We start from the raw sequence: 18,917 nt of genomic DNA on the forward strand, positions 1-18,917 counted from the left end.
CTGAGCAATAACTTCAATGGAATGGTGTAGGACAAATCTCAGAGTTGCATTGTGCTGACTTGCTGGTTTTGTCCTTGGGATGTTTTATTTATTTTTTAAATCCCTTAATTCTTTTATTGCTTATTGAATTTTTAAAAGACTTTGTTCTGTAAGCAGACAGAGCAGGACATGTCAATATTTGCCTGTGACCGCATCCTGCAAAAGAATGACTAGTTAGTCCTGTGGAGACTTCTCTTTCTTAAGATGGGCTCAGCATTTTTTAATAACTCATACACTGAGTTAAAGCTTTGTGATTTGATTGAGGGGGGGTGGGAGGAAGGAACCAAAACACCAAACACGTGAATGAACTGAAAATATGAAAATATCTAAGCAAATAGCAATTAAAACTTGGACAATAATTCTCAGTCATGAGGTATTGTCGGTGCTGTTTTCAGATGTGCAGAGAGAAAAGCTCTCAATTGTTCTTAAGTCAACTTGTAACTCAATCCACGTTTGTAGAGCTTGACAACAAAAGGCTTTTTGTTCACAGTTTGTATTCATCTAGGACATGCCAATTATTGAGGATAAATAGAACATAATGTATGAGCAGGCAACTATAACATGTTGCTCAATTCAGTGAGTTACCAGAAATCCATTATGTATATTAAAATAGTTGGAATTGCAGGTAGAAAGTACTCATTGGGGAATTTTGGATTTCTGCTCAAATGAGCATGATGTAATTACTTTGAAGAAGCCCACACTGCTGTATTTGATGTGGCAGTAAGAGGCGCAACCAGCGTACAGCTCTTGGAATATTAGTTGCAATCATCTGATTGAGGCAAAGCCAGTGGGTGCTTGACAAAGGAAGCAACAATCCCTCTTACTCCTGCTGTTCACAAATAAAGCATGCTTTGAAAAAGCAAAATGTTCTCCCTAATGTTTTGTTCAGTTCCATCAAGCATTGTTATCTGTGTATTGTTTGACCGTATGTGATTTAAACATCAACTGGGACTGACTTTCCCTGCCAGGCCATTCAGCAACACGTACTTCCTTACTGTTGGTGTGATACTCGTGCCTCCTGTGTTCTTTACAAGAATCAGCATGCTTTTTGTAGGATGTTACCCTAATCATGATGAATGAGCAGGAACACATATGAACCTGTAGAAAGTTTGGCATATTCAACTTTAATGGTATTTTTCTTTTCATTGCACAGTGGGAACAAAAGCCTGGTAAGCAGGGACTGACCTGAAACAACAGAAAGAAATAACATTGGATAAAGCACTCTTCCCCGCCCCCTCTGCCCTTAACACTAAATCATGTTAACTCTGTGACTTATGTTCTTGATTGACACAGATGTGTCCAAAGGCAAAGGTGTGATGGCTCCCAAACTATATGAAATGCATTTAAGAGGTGGGTGTGACTTGATAAGAGAGCACATCATTTTAAGTTTTTATCTTGGGAATTGTTTGTGGAGTATGGGACAGAAGCTTTGAGGTAGAGACTTCTTTGCGTTTGAGAGATGTGTAAACTGACTTCCTTATAGAAAGATGTGCATGTGGGGAAAGCACTGAAAAAGGGTTGACAAAAAAATTAAGTTCATTTTAAATGCTATGTTCTTGCACGGGACATGGTTTTATACTTCTGTTATATTAAGTCTGTGTTCCTTTTCTGTCCTTTTTCAGGTAGCGGTGCTACAGCAGTTGTACAGGCAGCGCTATGCAAACCCAGGCAAGAACGTGTAGCAATAAAGAGGATCAACTTAGAAAAATGCCAAACCAGTATGGATGAGTTACTTGTAAGTAAATCAAAGGGAGAAATGTCTACAGGGAGATGCTCCTCTGTTTTCATTTCAGTTTTTGCTTGGTCGGAGTGAGGGCAAAATTTTGTAGAGGATAATGGAAAAGGACCAGAAAATAACCTGAAAGAGGTGTGCCCTTTCTCTAAAATAAATTGTACTTATGTATGTTTTCTAACGCCACAAAAACAAGTACAAATTTGAATTGTTTGGGATAAACCAACTGTTGGGAACTGTGGGAAAAACCTTTCCCCTTGCATTCTGGAGATCTGATTTTCAAGATATTACTGTCTGGTTATCTCTTGTTCCTTAACACTGAGAAAGATATTTTTTTCCTTTGGTTAAACAATGATCAAAAATGTGGAGGTAAAATTTAGAAGGGTTTCTTAATGTCTAAAGCACCAAAAGTGGAAAAGTGTAGTTGATGGATTATTTCATACTGTCTTCTGTGGGGAAAACTAAAAATGGCTACACTACCAGCTACACAAGGGAACTCTTGTTACAGCTAATAACACACATTTATCCAACAGGCCATAACAAACCATTTGAGGAATGCTATTTGTTTAGGTCACTGATCAGAGCAGGGAGGTACCTATAAGATGCCCTTTGTAAAAGGGACTAAAAGAGTTCTTCCTCCGCACTGGTTATGGTAATCCAAAGTCACAAAACTTGTTTAAAAAGCAAACAGGCACTGTTGCTTTCTATTGCTCCTGGTCAGGTGCTTACAAGATAATTGCTTATTTTATGTATAGGCAGCATAACAAGAACTGAAGGACAGATCCATTCTAAAAGTGAGAACACTTTCTTCTGTTCCACAGGTTATACTACTGCCTAGAGACTGTGGGCTTTTTCTAATGCAGAAATTCCTGCCTCTGAAGGAAATGATCTCCTCAGCAGGGAATTGCCAGTGCAAAAGATATCTTGAATTTGATACAGAGGGTATGGTCCATCCAGTTTTCTTCAGATAAAATGGCTTGTTTGCAGTGGAGGACCCAAAATGCTCTTCCCCTGGTGATCGATGGCATTTGCCTTCAGTTTATGCAACAGTTTGTATGGGATGTTGTTGTGTTCTTAAAGAAGACTGGGGTAGTGAGAACACTTCTCTAAAACTAAAAATACTAATTAATATATTTTAAATGGTCAAACATTCGTCTTATTCATCAGAATTTGAACTAATAATGGGAATTAAGAAATAAAATTACAACAGATTAAAAAACCCACAAACTACAAAACGGCCAAAACTCTGCAAGAGATGCCCAGATTGTGCAGACAGATGACTACAGTTACTTACCAGATTGTATATAGTTACCTTGGCAAGTACTTGATTGTCCTTACTGTTGAGATGCCTTCACTGTCTGATACATGAGGCAATAGCTATTGAATTTCTGGTCCCACATTGCTTTCCTTTGGTACAGACAACTGTCCATACCATCTTTTTTTTTTTTTTTTAAACATAAGTTAGTTTCTGCTTTTCTGTGCTAAGATTTTTTCTTTTATTTGTGTATCTGTTTTGAGCTTAACATAAATTCAGTCTTCCTCAATTCCTGGTTAGAAGGTTAGGGAAAAAAGGCTATATGACTTCTTTTATACTTCTATATATTTCTACACACATGTGCACGCCTAAACATACAAAATTATTTTTTCAGTGAAAGTATACTTATTCTGACTCAGTTGTAATAAAGACTTAAAAATTGCTTTTAAAAGAAAGATGCTATTCTGGAGAAGGAAACCATTTGCCTTCACAACTCTTGTTACACCTGTGCTAACATTTTTGTTTCCCTTGATTAAATATTTATAATGTTCTGTTTTGTTGTTAACATTTTTGAGTCTGCTCAATTTTCAATCACTTGCTCTGATCAGTTTCTGTTAGTATGGGGATACTTTAAAACTGCCATCTGAACATGCTGTTTTGGAAAAATCCTGCTGATAAGTTTCTATGAATGGTGTGCAAAGGCCTCCCTCACATTCTCAGCTATGTGGCCTTCAGCAAAGTAGAAATTGCAGCAAGCTTGATGTCCACATAAACAGACTTAAGATTTGGGCCAGTGTCAATTAAAATAGAAAAGCAGTGGGGGAGGGGTTTAAATAATACTAACGTTACACACAAACTGCCCAACTCCTGAAATTCAATACTTGGTTTCCTGCAGCATCCTGTGCTCTCACTATTGTGTGCTAAACGTAACTTAACCTCAGAAGCCAAGGAAGAAGTTCCTGTCCTTAGTATTGTTCTGACAGAATATATTCTCCCATCCCTTCAGCTCGTCTTAAAAAAAAAAAACAAACAAACACAAGCACCCCCCTAAAAAACAAACAAACACAAAGAAACCTGCCAAACAATGAAAATAAAACAACAAAAAAAGCCCTCTGTAGAATGGCTTACTCTCTGCACTCTAGGAAAGATGAGAGTCTGGATAGCATGAAAATGCTGTTTTGTACTGCTTGTATGTTCATTATAGCAGTAAGCCTGCTGTGTGTTGTGTACTGGCTTTTAGATAGTAGCTAAGCTGTGCATGTCATGAAGGGTAGCTTCTGAATCCATTACAAGGCTTAGCTGTTACAGTGGAGTACTGTCAGATCAATATGGAACTTGCGAAGCTGTTCAATAAAAGTGAAATGAAGCCTTCTACCTAAAGGCCCTGACAGAGCCGTTTCCAGGTAACTGTCTCTTTCACCAAGAAATTTGAGTACATTTTTCTAGAATGTTTGAAGTTCTGGTCTGATAGTCCTTTGAGGTAGGCTGTGTGGAGGAGCTCCTCACACAGTACGTCCAGTTCCTCAAAGTGTCCCACGTGTCTGTGTCCCTCAGGAAACACCCACAGAACGGTCACCTGCCGGCTTACTTGGAGCTGAACCCAGGTCCTGTGAATGCTGCAGCTTAGCACTGAAAGTAGTTGTCTTGCAGTTGCTTATTGCTGCGTCACCCACCTGCCCTTAGGCTGACATATTTTTGTGCAGCTGATCAGTGAAACTGGATCAGAAATAACCTGGCTGAAAATAAGTTAGCTTTTAACCTGGACATGTTTGCTGATGCAGTTCACACACACCACAGGGGAGGGAGAAGCACAGAAGCAGGGGGATAAGGGCAAGACTTGAAATTTTAAATGCCACTATGGCTTTGGTGCTGCCAAATGTCTAAAGTGATGTGAATATGAAGAGAGCTCCTGAGCATTCACCTGGACGCTATGCTACAAATTCTTCCTTAGACTGTATATTTTAATTAAGTGTTTCTTACCTGTGTGTCATGGGCCTCAGCCAAATAAGTGAAGTTTATGGAGGCTTACTGCATGGGATAAGGGCTATTCAGAATTAAACATCAGAAATTAACATTTTCCCTATTAAAAGTTATTCCCTTATTTTTCATGGGGTGATTTCTACTTTGTTTTGTAAAGACTTGTTTGGAAGAAATCACCAAAGCTGAGACACAAGGTACCTTTGGCCATGGTTACTGTGATAGCTCAGTTTTTGCCACCAGTTGTTGCAGACAGCCAAAACATTTGAAGCATTTTTGGGTTAAATTGGGAAGCTTATTTCAGATGATTATTTATACTCCTGCAGTTTTCATGCATTAATAAAACAGTTAAGACCTGTTTTCGTCCATTAGTGGCAAGCAGACTTCATGAGCAACCATTCTATTACCAGCATAGGAAAGCAATAAGCCAGTAGAAGGTATGAAATAGTCATGGAATGGGAGAGTTAAGGTAAGAATTTGGTATGCATAGTTGAATTAAGAACCTGAGGCAGAGACAATGATTTGGCTTTGCTTTAAGATCTACTGGGAAAGGAAAATGTGCCCCGCATAGATTTCTTTTCTTTTGTTTGCTGTCTATTGAATCCCAGAAAACAAACAAAAATTCACCCAAAACACGGTGTTGTAATTTGCTCAGTTAGGCTCGTTGCGTGGTTATGCAGACATTCATCTTTCTGTGGTTCAGGGCTGAGAAGTTATCTGGGGAGGAGGACTTGACAACATTACTAGCTGAAATGTATGGTAGACTACAGCCTGACTTAATTGCCAACAGGCATGAGATTAAATCAGGTTTTAATAGCATAATTAACATTTTATTGTAAAGAGATTGTGATCTTGAACACTGCCTTCCCTTCCTCCCCCCGAAGTCTATAAAATTGTCGCTGAAATGAGGCTGAAAGTTGAAAACTGCCTCTGTGGTAGCTGTAATCCACCTAATTGGGACTGCCATAGTACCTGTCTTGAGTGAGTACTGGTGAATCGGTGTAGCATGGGTCCACCAGAAAGCAGTGGCTTTTCAGGGATGGATTGGCTCCTGGAATGGCTCTCCCTCCAGGAGCACATCTGGTGTCAGGGATGGTTCACGGCTGTGTGGCCAGAGGCAGAGAGGGAGAAGGAGGTAGGGCTGTTGGAGCTTAAGCTGCTGTGATGCCAAACACTCAAATACAAAGGAGGTTTAAAGGCATTGGGGTTTGGCAGAACAACAAGAACAGCCAGAAAGGTGTAACAGAACAGTTAAGTGAAAGATTAACTAGAGAAGGGCTCTCTACTTGAAAAGAAGAGACAAGGTTGTCATTCTTGATGTGTACAGCTGTGTTGTAGATTGTGTTACTTGGTAATGCTGCATCATTGTGCATCTGTTGGTGATTGTGTGCTCCTTTGCTCAATTGTTTCCTCAGGCTTTCAGTTAGTAACATTGCTTTTTCCTATTCTACTGCTGTTTGCTTACGTGACTGTGGTCCATCTGTCCATCTCACAGTAAATAGAGCCAGTGTAGATGTGTATTTTGTCCTACCACTTCCTTCCTTCTTTCCCTCCTGCTCCCATTGTATTTTCATATCCCTTTTGAACAGGAAAGGCAATAGGTTTTAATCTCTCCTTGTGTTCTGCTGTCCAGTCTATTCCCACACCTTCAGCTCTTGGAGTGGGCTTATTCTTCACTGCTCATTCTGGGACTTTAAACATAATTTCTCAGCTGATATCAGAAGAAAACTGATGCAGTTATGCCTGTATCTCCTGGCCAAGCATCCTTCATGTTCTTTGCAATAATGTATTGTCTTGAATGTAGATCTATAGGTAAAATTGAAACGTTTTCATGCCTTGAGGCATATTCTTTGCATATTTCAGCTTTGTTACAGTATTTCACTTTGGAATTAAACTTTCACTTTACACAAGCAGAACTGATAGCTGGCCATGTTACGTTGGACTTTGTATTTCTTACAGAAAGAAATTCAAGCAATGAGTCAATGCAATCACCCCAATGTGGTGACCTATTACACATCTTTTGTGGTGAAGGATGAGCTTTGGCTGGTTATGAAGCTGTTAAGCGGGGGTAAGTTACTGGTTTTACTTGTTTAGCTGCAAGTAAATTGCATAAATTTTCTAATGTGTGGTCTGTGAGTTAATTGACCTAAACCAAGTAAGGAGAAGGCAAGAGAGATGTTATAGGATGAATCTTGAGGACCTAGACATGCTAAATGTTATAACAGCAATGTACAAGCTTAAAAAGTCTACATCTCTATATTGATAATACATACTAGGAATTACTGAAATAAATTATGTTAATCTAATTGCTGTTATTTTTTATTCTAAATCACTATGTTAAAGTTCGCTAAGGCTGTGTAGGGGAAATTAATGATGAGAATTAAGTGATACCTGTCAATGTGGCCTTTTTTTGAGTTACAAATCCCTTCTATTTTTGTAAAGATTTTTTATTTGGTATTTCTCATTTCTTATCCAAGGAATATTCTTCCCTAGGACAGGTCTTATAAATATCACATCCTTTTTGTTGCTTAAGCTAACTGAGCACCCTTTACAGCTATTCTGGTGATAGTTAATGGTACAAAAATGGTATGTGGTTCTGGAAGAAGAAAAGGATTAAATTGAATAGGCTTCTGGCTTAGACAAGTGAGGCCCTGATGTACTGTGAAGTATTGAAAAATACTTGGACAGGAAGAAGATACTTCAATTAAATTCCTTGAGATTAGTAGTAACTGAAGTTCAATGTCAAACCGCAAGTCGCTAGGAATGTAGTCATCATTTGTGTGCAAAGAATATCTCCTAGTCTTGCAGCTGCATGTTTACATCATAAACTCCTGAACTATAATTTAAGGTGGGTAATAAAAACATGTTTGGTGTGCTTGTTGTCTAAATCTGGATTAGTCTTGAATTTTTAGTTTACCAAGCGGGTCTTCCTAATGGATCATTGTTATGGTATGCTTGATAAAATCCATTCCTTTGTTTCTCATTTGAACAAGGTAATAGTTTGCTTTATTCTGAGAGCTCATTAGCTGAAGATATAAATTGCAGTAACAAGGGAAGAATGATGAAATAACTTTCAAGAATACAATATGATAATGCTGTATATATTTTTTTCTTTTTTCTTCCTTCCCTGGATCTATAATATAGGTTCAATGCTTGATATAATAAAGTATATTGTCAATAGAGGTGAGCACAAAAATGGTGTCCTTGAAGAACCCATAATAGCAACAATTCTTAAAGAAGTTTTGGAAGGTTTAGACTATCTACACAGGAATGGACAAATTCACAGGTAGGAGCATGTATACAGTGAAAAGCATTTTCTAAGTTGCATGTGTAGGGTGTTGATACTGGTCAGCTGCAGTTGCTTTGTTAAGCAAATTGTATTGCCTATTTCACGTACTGTAAATGTGATCAGTAATTTTTAAATCAGATTGCTCAGGCAGATGCTGTAATCTTCACTGTGGTTTATCACTTTGTACTTTAGTCTTTATTCTGTCTGTCCCTTTTATAGCCAAGATAGGCCTGTGCTGCACTAAGTCTGCCAAAACTGTGGTCTATACTTCTGTAACTGCTGGTACTCCTGATATTTAATCTGACTTTAGTTTGCAATGTGGTCTGTGGCTTATACATGTATTTGTGTTTGTATTGCACAGTAAACACATTATCTTAGGCACTTGGGCACTGCTGCATAAATATGGAATGTATTTCTTCCTGATAATTAGTAGTGTCTAATACAATTCTACAGATGTCTCTACATGACTATACATAAAGCCAGGTCTGATATTATGGATCTGCATCTTGATGTATACATATCTAAGTGATTATTATGTTCTGTATGTTCTCTATGCTGGCTACCTTGGTATAAATTGTGTAGACCCCCCAGTGTGGTCTATACATACCTGTTGTAGTGATCAGGAGGTTGCTTCCACTGTTTGGAAATTGGAAGTGCTGTACTTTGACCTCCCTAATTAATTTTACTGAGGTGAATTTGCCTTTTAAGAAAGATGCCAAGAAGGGGCTCTGTTTCTAGCATTGGTCTTTATGACAGAGTGTTATCACAAAAAACTCAGTGTAGACAGAACTGATAATGGCAGTGGCAGGGATATAACACAGTAATGGCTTTTTCTGTGTACTACTAACGTCTCATCTTAGAAATGAGCTGCCTTTGATGTAAATCAAGAATTGTTTCCTCATTTTGCAGAGAGAAAATTGAGATAAATGGAGAAATAAAGAACAGTTAACTTGACTTCTGGTCTGGAATTCTAAAGATCTGACACAAAACTTAATTTGTAGTCTTCTATTACACTGATACGGCTGCAGATGGAACATTCATTAGCTTTTAGGGATAACAGGACCCTTTCAGGTCAGATTTGGGAATTCCCCTTGTATCTTTTTAAAGGAGCTTAAGGATAAAGCTTCTTATTACACATAAGATTTCTCCTCCTTATAATACCTAATTTATAAACTGTAATACCACAGAAGTCCTGTTCAAAAGAATACAATGTGCATTCCTTTTCTCTATGTATGTTGCAGGTGAAAGCTGCGGTTTGGGGAACACTGTATTAAGCAGTATTTTCCTGTTGGAAATGTTTCAAAAATGAAGGGATTTTGTTTTGTTGTTTTAGTGTGCTCTCCTTTATGTATAAGGAAGCAGGTTATGTTAGTTTTCAACAACAAAGTGTTAATTTCTTTCAGTAAATCCTGGAAAGGTTTGCTGAAATTGTTAATGTTTCTGGCATTTTCTGTATGAAAGATTTATCTATCTTCTGCATTAAGAATGGGATGTACATTTCTATTTTAGAAAGTATTTTTTAAATGTTATCTATGAGTAGTGTGTTACATGGATAGGTAGTTGACATTTAAGTGCGCGTATTTTTGACAGATTGTTTCAAGTAACTTTTAATCCAAGTACACTATAAAAACACGGTTGCTATTTCAGAGCTTTAATAACTTAATTGGGTAGAAATCTGCACTATATTTACCATTCGATCTCTCAGGAGATCAAAGAAGACAACTTTTTTCACTTTTTTTATTAGTGGTGCATTTCAATGTGAGAAAGTGTTAACTCTTGCTATAAAGCTCTGAAGCCATTTGTGAAGTTACATCTATAAAAGGAGGTAAAACAGTTGGACCTAAATATTTATTCTAAAAATGTATCCTTGAATTCTACTCAACTTATGCCAAGGCCAATTTGTGTGGCTGTACACAAAGATAAAGCTTGAGTTTATTCTGCACTATGTTTTATTGTAATACTTCAATTCCTCTTTCTGCCTTTTAAATTGTCAAATACCATCTTGTGAAACTACGTAATATGAAGATGTGCTTTTTTTTCTTCATAAAATGTAAGTTAATGTATTTTCTTACATCTTACATAAAAGTAACTTCTTATTTGTATGTTACAGAGATTTGAAGGCTGGCAACATTCTTCTGGGTGAAGATGGCTCTGTACAAATAGCAGGTAATGGCAGTGATTTAAAAAAAAAAAAAAAAGTAATGGCTAAATAAAAGAACAAGGAATATGAGGCTTGCTGAAGGACAATAGATATGAGTTTTCCTATTGGCTTTTAACTGGAGAGTTGTAGCTGTAGGTGGTCCAGTTTTAGGATGTTTGGTTAATGATACATGACTTTAAAATTTACTCAGTATTTTTGTGTCCAAAGGCTGATATTCTTCCTTGTAACATGCTTTTGCCTTGACAAAGTAAAATCTCCTTTCATCTTTGAAGAATAGGTACCTGATTTGTAACGTGGATTTTACCTTCTGGCTTCTTATTTGCAAAAAGTACATTTAGGTCTTCCCCTTGTGACTGCTCGTTATTCTGCACCCCAAGTTTCTCTTATGAAAGAGAGTTGACTTTTATGAGTTGACTTCACTTCTACTGTATGAAACCTTTGCTTTGTTGCTGGTAGTTCAAGTGGTTATAACTTTTTTTTTTTTTTTTCCTATTCCCCAGATTTTGGTGTTAGTGCTTTTTTAGCTACAGGAGGCGATGTGACTCGTAACAAAGTAAGGAAAACATTTGTTGGTACTCCATGTTGGATGGCCCCTGAAGTGATGGAGCAGGTATTACAAACGTTTAAAAATAAAAATAAAATATTTAATTTTTATAACTTGAGAAATCACCACCTTGTTTTTTCTTGCTCTATTCCAGGTGCGAGGTTATGACTTCAAGGCTGATATGTGGAGTTTTGGGATAACAGCCATTGAGTTAGCAACAGGAGCAGCACCTTATCACAAATATCCTCCTATGAAAGTAACTGTCACTTTATATTAGTGCCAAAGGGTTCTAGAAATCAGTTTGTTCTGTCTTTAAACTTCTTTGGTTATTGTAATTTTTTTTTTTTTCTATTGACAAATGGCTACAGGTAGAGCAACTTTGTGGATGCTGAATGTGGGTGGTGGTGGTGATGGTGTGTAGGCAGCTGTGTGAGAGCATTGATGTGCAAGGCACAGACCTATGAAACTGGGCTTTTGGGCCTTTCTTACTAGCATTTAAGATGGGTTGCTTCATTCACTTTTGAGGAAATAAAAAGAATAAACACGACACTTCTGTTGAAGGTAGAAAAGTATGTAGTACATTCTTTGTGATTTCATCTGTCTTTCTGATTATGTTTTTGTGCCTATTGGCTTTTCAAATAGGGTGATGTAGAGGTTTTCTGAAAAAGTGTCTCCTCAATTTGGACATTTTTAAAGTGATTTAACACTTAAGAAGTGTTAAGACTTTACTGTATCCCTCTTGAGAGAGAATAGTGCTGGGTCACTAATTCTGATAAAATAATGGAAGTAACTGAGAGTTTTCTGGAAATGAGTTTTGTGCCTCCTCTTGAAGAAGAGTGTAGCCTATTAGGGAAGCGTACTGGGAGAAAAAAAAAAAAAGCTGGGAGAAAGGGGGGAAGCTTGTGGCTGATGTTTATTTTTCCTAGAATAATTAAAAAATTTAAAAGTTCACAACTAGGAAGATACACCATCCTATATAGTGTTAAGATGCTTAAATTTATAGCAACTGTTGTACACAGTAGTATTTCTGAAAAGGTGTAGAATGGTGTGTAACATAGCTGATAAAGGAATAATTGTTTTTTTATTATTTTTATAACATCCTAGAAAAATATATTTCATTATTCAGGCATGAGATCTGCATTTATGTCTGAAATACTGTAAATGTTGCAGTGTTTCACCACAGTGTTTTGTATTTTTTTGATCTGTGCAGTAGAAATGTCAATTGCAGCAACCTTGCTTACTATTCCTCTTTTTCTGTTTCACTCGTATGTGTTCACATTATTCTCACAAGTCCACACTGCAAGGATGCAACACCTGGGCCCAACATTTTAAGTATTCTGACCACTTGTTCTCATCTATTTAGGGAATTTTAAAGTGGTGTATATATCCTTTATTTTTAATGTATTTTTTATCAGTTATACCATTCGTTGTTCTGAGGATTGCATAGAAATGCTGTTGTGATGGTCAGCACTACTTTGTTTTAGTAGTAAATCAAGATATCTAAATATCTGAAGAATATTTATTCTTTTAATTTCTGCATGTTTTGAATTGGTTTTGCTTACAGTACCTTTTTCTGGGTTTTACTGTAGGTGTTAATGCTGACATTGCAAAATGATCCTCCTACTTTAGAGACAGGCGTAGAGGACAAAGAGATGATGAAAAAGTATGGCAAATCCTTTAGAAAATTGATTTCATTATGCCTTCAAAAAGATCCTTCCAAAAGGTAAGTCATTATTGCCACACACTGTGGAATTACATTTTTTAAATGTACAGACTATTTAGGGTTCCAATATTTAAACAACATCTTTAAGCATATGATTTGAGTTTTGTAATACTAACCTTCAGTATCTTCATATGGGGAGAAGAAATTGTCTCTGAATTGTCACTTACGCTTTATTCTATCTTTTTAACCTAATTTGATTATATTTAAATACGCTGTTCTCATCAAACAAAATTCCTTGCTCTATATCTTAATTTCTCATTGGAGGCAAGATATAAATTTTTGTTTTCCGTAATCTAACAAGACTGTTCAAGTTGATCGAACAGAGCTATTGGTACCCAAACATTATGACCTCTTGGCCTTTACAATAATAATTAAAAAAAAAAAAAAAGTCTTGAGCTTTGTATTGTCTTTTAACTTTAATATCTCCAGAGAAAATTACTTATTAAGAGATATTTTTGTAATTTGAAGTGGAATGCTCTGAGCTTGTTCAGAGATCCTTGTATTACTGTAGGCGATCATCTTTGTGTTTTGATTCTTCTTGCTGTATTTTTTGAATGGGGTAGGCAAGACGATGAAAATGTTAAACATTTATTTCAGAATTATTGCTGAAGTTTCCGGTTCCCAGAGCAATTCATTTATTTATTCTTTATTCGTTTTTATGCAGACCAAGTTTTGTAGGTGTCTTGCTGAAGAGGTGGAGGAGGCACATTCTAATTCACATTATTTCCTGAGGGTGTTCAATATAGCACTTTTCTAAAACATTCACAGCTGACATTTCTGGGGGAAAAAAAAAAGATTATGGTCTGAAAGAGCCATTCTGATTGAGTAGTGTGATTAGGTCTATTACGGTATGTTCTTCATTTGCTGATGTTCCACTAGCATTAAGTCCAAGGTATGAAGCAAGTCAAATTTCAAGGATAACAGCAATACTGGAAGTAACACTAGACATATATAATTAAGAAAAAAAAAATAACTGCATGTTAAGATATTTATTCTTGAAATCCTTCAAATTCTGCTGTGACTGAAAGGTCATTTCAGATTCCTCAGTTCCTTCCAGTTGGTGGTCTTAGTATCAAGTCCTAATTCTTTAAGCTTAGCACTGCAATTTGCTGGCTGCTTATGGATCAGAATGAAACGTTGTTCTGGCAAATCAAGTATAATCTTTGTCCAGAGAAGTGGATGCTCCGTCTTTGGAAGTGTTCAAGGTCATAAGCAACCTGATCTTGTGGAAGGTATCCCCTGCCCATGCCAGTGGGTTTGGAACTAGATGAACGTTAAAGGTCCCTTCCAACCCAAACCATTCTATGATTCTCTTCTCTGAAGTTTCTTTTAAGTGTCCTATGTTCAGCAATTTTCAGGGAAAGATTAAATGAATAGGAAAACAGAAATATAAAATTAAAATGGGTTTCCTCCTCTCCTTGAATATACAATGCTAAGAGTTACCTGATACCAGTGTTGAAACAGTAGTGTTCTAACACATACAGTATTTTCATGCTCTAGATTGATCTGAACTGAACACCTAGCCCAGCATATAGGTGATGAGATCTACATGCCAGTTACTCTTAACTTGATAGAGAGCGTCCTTATATTGTAGGGTTATTGGTACATTTTATTCCTTCACAGTTGGAAGTTAGTTTTGCATTAGAGATACTTCTGTAGTCATTGTGTAGCAGACTGCTTTTTCTGGCAAATTCTGTGACTGGCATTGCACTGTTGTCTCTCAGGCCATGATGTTTTTCTTTTGGGCTTCTGTATATGAGTATTTCTCTCCTCAGTGAAAAGTATGTAGGTTACAATCCTCGGCTGTAATTCACTCCTAAGTGTGTGTGGCTAACAGGCCAAGAAAGCACTTTCAGACCTGTTCAGAAGTGTCTGGTATAAATAATGGTGGAGCAATGAACACTAGTTTGGATAAGACTTTACCAAGAATCTGGCTCTTAAATGTGCATATCCCTGTTGAGAGAGAATAGTGCTGGGTCACAAAGATTTGTTTTAAAGTTTAAAGTTGATTTGAGATTGAACTTGAAAACTCAATGCAGAAACTGATTTTTAAAAGGTTCCCCTGCCGTTTTGCCCTTCCAAGGTTTGTGTGAATTACAGCTAAGATTGGTGGTTTTCACAGTATCACCACTAAGAACTCCATTATTTTAGAGTCTGGTGCTTTGGAGTGGGAGAAAAATAAGTGCTCTGTGGAACTACTGTCTTATGTCTAAATTGAAAGCTTTTTGTTGATGACAGGAGTAGTTTCATTATTTCTAGCAGGAGCGAGCTGGAATACATTCCTGTTTTTCTTCACTTCCTCTTCAGATGTGTCCTCAGAGAAATTAACTAGTTCAGACTTTTTGTTCTTTTATTTTTCCATATGGAAACTTTCCACTGTCTTATCAAATCTAAGCTGTATCCACTCTATTGCTGTAATTCAAATGAAAAACCACAGCAGATGTTGCTTCTGTTCATTTGGAAATTATGAATCTCGGAGATTCCAGCTCCCCTAGATTTAGCCATATTGAAATCAGCATTGGGTAGGGGCCTCAGTTCCTAATAGAAAGAATTGAAACAAAACAACACCTGAAGGATTTTATTTCATCCCAAGAGATGCTTCTCTTTCTCTCCAGAGTCTGCTTCAGTACCACAATGTGGCTTTGTTTGGATGTGTAGCTTTATATCCCTGAAGCTAGGGGGACAAATCCCTTTATTGGAATCATTTCAGTAGCTGTAAGATTATGAAAATCTGTTGGAAACTTCAAAAATATAAACTTGAAGGTGATTGGAAGAAATAGACTTGAACAGAACTGCAAGTAAGCGTGAAATGTGTAGGTTTTGACCTTACAGCTATTGAATTGGTATTTGTTTAGTTGGGTGAAGCTCCTCATGGTTCTTTGGTTTTTGCATCAAATTAATAGTGTCAGTATTGTTTCTTGTGAATACCTGCTTGCATCACTGAAGAAATAAGGCAATTAGGAAATATGATGTTACTGTTTGGAAAATGGAATTAACCTTTAATTGCTGTGGAGGAAAGTTTAGTTGCATTCATGGAGTCACTTGGGGAAGCATGTTTTACTTGACTTTTTCTTTTTTGTCCTTTTGTATTAAGGGTAAAATATATTTGCATTGAAAGAAAGAAAAATGTACGACTTAGTGATTTTTTGTGTGGTGGTGGTGTTTTTTTTTTGTATCTTTGCCATAGGGAAACATTTTTTTCATGTGTGGTAAGTATGTATGAGTTAATTCAGTAGTTATTGCCATTCATTTCCCCATTCATACAGTACTAATTCAAAAGTATTAGAGACGTACCATTTAACTAACGTCCTGTACTGTATTCACTGAGAGGGGTCTTTGTTTTCTGTTCTAATTTATTATTGATCTTTCAGGCCCACAGCAGCAGAACTTTTAAAATGCAAATTTTTCCAGAAAGCCAAGGTAAAATGTTTAACCCTACAAGTAAATTTTGCTCTGCCTTAAAATCTACATGATTTTTCTTCTTCCCTTGTATTGATTTTTAACTTATGAAATGTTGGTTTTGCAGAATAGAGAATATCTGATTGAAAAGCTTCTCACTAGAACACCTAATATAGCACAAAGAGCAAAAAAGGTGAGTGTATTCACCTCTTTCTTGACTTGTATGCAAGGAAAGGGGGGGACTGTTTAATTCCCTTAAATTTTAATTGACTTGACTGAGCTGTTCTCTTATGCACTCCTTTATAGCCTTCTCAAGGTAGCCTTTGGGCATTTTGACTTTGTTGCTGGCCTTGTCAAAATGATGCATGGTACATATCATTGTATGTGATATGATTATTTTTCCCCAGTCCCTTTTGGAAACTTATAGGTGAAATGGTTGTGCAAATGAAAAGTGGCAGATCTGCATGCATATACATGTAGGTTCATCAGCTGCATAACTAACTTGTATCTTTGATTATCTAAGGAAAAGCTAAAGGTACTGAAGTAGTAATTACTGACGACTAGCTCATTCTCTGGGTTATTTTAAACATTGAATATTTTAAATGTGTAGAAGTCAGGGTCAAACTCTACAAGAGGGCTCCTGAGTTACTTGGACCTATAAAGCCTTATTCCAAAATGTATGGAGTTAAACCATTAGCTTATTTATTATTAACAATATTATTGATATTATTAATGAATAGTAATTATTAATTATTATATTGAACTAATTATTATTAGTTATCCCACTACTATGGCATATGCTGATGTTTCTGTGGTATCTTTGGCACTTGTTTAAAGGAGTTTACTAGGTGAGGTGCAGCAGAACTAAAAAATTCTTAACAGGTAAATATTTTAAAACTTAAATAATGAAGCAAGCTACTGTTCATAAGAGCTACTAGACAGGAATGAATGTAGACTCCTGCTTTGTAGTCTGTGAGAAGTTAAACTTAATTCCAAACAAACTCACAATATAGGTTCAGTATGAGTAAGCTGCTCAGATTGCTAAACCTCTGCAGGTATCACGACAAAGTGCTCAGTCTAACTTTCTCAAAGTCATCTTTCTCAGAAGATGTTTGAAGGAGGGTGTTTCCAGGAAAGAACTGTTGCAGTCTTGCGTGACACACCAGTTCCAGGGTTATTGGACATCTGTAGGACTATTCTTATGTGTTCTTAGCAGTGAACTGAACTGATGCTTGTAACATTTTGTTGTCTTTGTGAATGTTTCATGTAATTGTTTCTATAGCTGGTGTTCTGTGATAGGAAGAGACTGTCAGTGGGTTCAGTATAGTATGAGTTCTTTCTAATTCTTTTCTTAGGTAGAAGCAATTTGGGAAATCAGTGGCAATGGTTGGACTTTGAGAGGCTGGAAAACAAAGCTGGAAAGAGAGGGCTTCTTGTAGTGTAGGGGTAGTAGTAGCTTGTTGAGCGGTGCGCTATCTGCAAAATGCAAAGTTCAGCTGTTTGGCCATGTGGTGGCAGCAATGCTCACATAAAAATTGCCCTAACTGGAGAGAGAAAAATAAGTAGAGAGAGAGCATTTTTTCATTTTCCTTCTTGGGCATTGTAGGAGTAATTTAGGCATGCTCTAGTACTAACTCTGTTTCCAACAGAGCATGGACGTCAAAGAATTTCTCTCAGTTGAGTCCTCAGGTCAGCTATAGGAGCTGCATGTTAACTCATATATACCCATGTACATATACTGATTTTTTTAAGTTAGCATCTGGAATTGCAAAATGAATTCATAGTAGCTTCCCTTGTGCCATCAGCAACAGCTTGTTGAATGTTTTTTTGTACAACTCTTCTTAATTTGGAGGAGGAGTGATTCTTAATAAGTAAAAGCTAAATGATGCTAGAGTAATAAATTATAGGTCTTTCAATTGCAGCATAAAATTAAAAAAAAAAGGTTTTAGCTTGTGAAAATACTAAATTATTTACATTTTACAATATTAAAATTCATTAGGAATTTAAAATTTAATTCACTTGCAACTTTGCATGTAGCTGCTGTTTTAAGATACTATAAAATATAAATGTATTTTAATATTAAAACTGTGTTGTTTTTTTTTTTTTAAATAAAAAAGCTTTAAGCAGAGTTCGGTTGCTCAAACATTCATGTAACATATAAAATGTCTAAGAGGTCACCCTTGGAAAGAACAACCCTTGTAATGGAAAAAAGAATGTCTCTGGGTAAGAGATAGGAAGGAACTGGTGTCATCACTGTTTCAATTATCTTCTGTAGCACTGGGTAAGAAATGCCTGTAACTAGTGATCTACAGTACCACTGTCAGTGCAGGTATTTGATCTGCCCTGTAGTAATTTATTTTTTCTTGCACTTACTGCACGTACAGTTACTTTGCTTTGTTGCTCAGAACTCCAGCCTCAATGTAGTTTTAACTTTAAATTCTTTTCTCTTGACATAGTATTCTCATGTTTTGCTGCTGTATTTACAACTTACATTTGGTAGCAGTTTTGACTAAATATGAATACAGGCCTGTTTGTGAAATCACAGGTACACATGGTCTTGTATGTGTGAGGAAAACATTCAAGCCTGTAAAGATGTTTCCTATTATAAAAACCAAATGGATAAGATTCAACAGGTCTTACAGCGTGGGTTGAAACTACTGTGTTGTAAACTACATTGTTGTGCATGTATTACCCATGTGCCTTTGTTCGTTTTTAATTGTGTTAATCTTGAAATGATGCCTCTTCCTGGTACTTCAGGTAATCAAGGATAACGTTAAAACACTTCTAGAATTGACTGG

At 36.6% G+C, this 18,917-nt stretch overlaps 1 protein-coding gene across 1 annotated transcript in view; it reads left to right on the top strand.

The window, feature by feature from the left end:
- Positions 1-18,917, top strand: part of STK39 (serine/threonine kinase 39) — a gene marked incomplete at its 3' end in the record, with an annotated part of 87,832 nt that overhangs the window by 14,084 nt on the left and 54,831 nt on the right. The window contains exons 2-10 of the mRNA XM_084289682.1: positions 1,666-1,774; positions 6,963-7,071; positions 8,148-8,289; positions 10,403-10,458; positions 10,954-11,063; positions 11,152-11,253; positions 12,587-12,720; positions 16,092-16,140; positions 16,247-16,312. Of these exons, the coding sequence (XP_084145808.1) occupies positions 1,666-1,774; positions 6,963-7,071; positions 8,148-8,289; positions 10,403-10,458; positions 10,954-11,063; positions 11,152-11,253; positions 12,587-12,720; positions 16,092-16,140; positions 16,247-16,312 (877 nt within the window). The remainder of the gene's footprint in view (positions 1-1,665; positions 1,775-6,962; positions 7,072-8,147; positions 8,290-10,402; positions 10,459-10,953; positions 11,064-11,151; positions 11,254-12,586; positions 12,721-16,091; positions 16,141-16,246; positions 16,313-18,917) is intronic.

The sequence above is a fragment of the Netta rufina genome, assembly GCF_964035555.1.
Source record: "Netta rufina genome assembly, chromosome: 6".
NCBI lineage: Eukaryota > Metazoa > Chordata > Aves > Anseriformes > Anatidae > Netta > Netta rufina.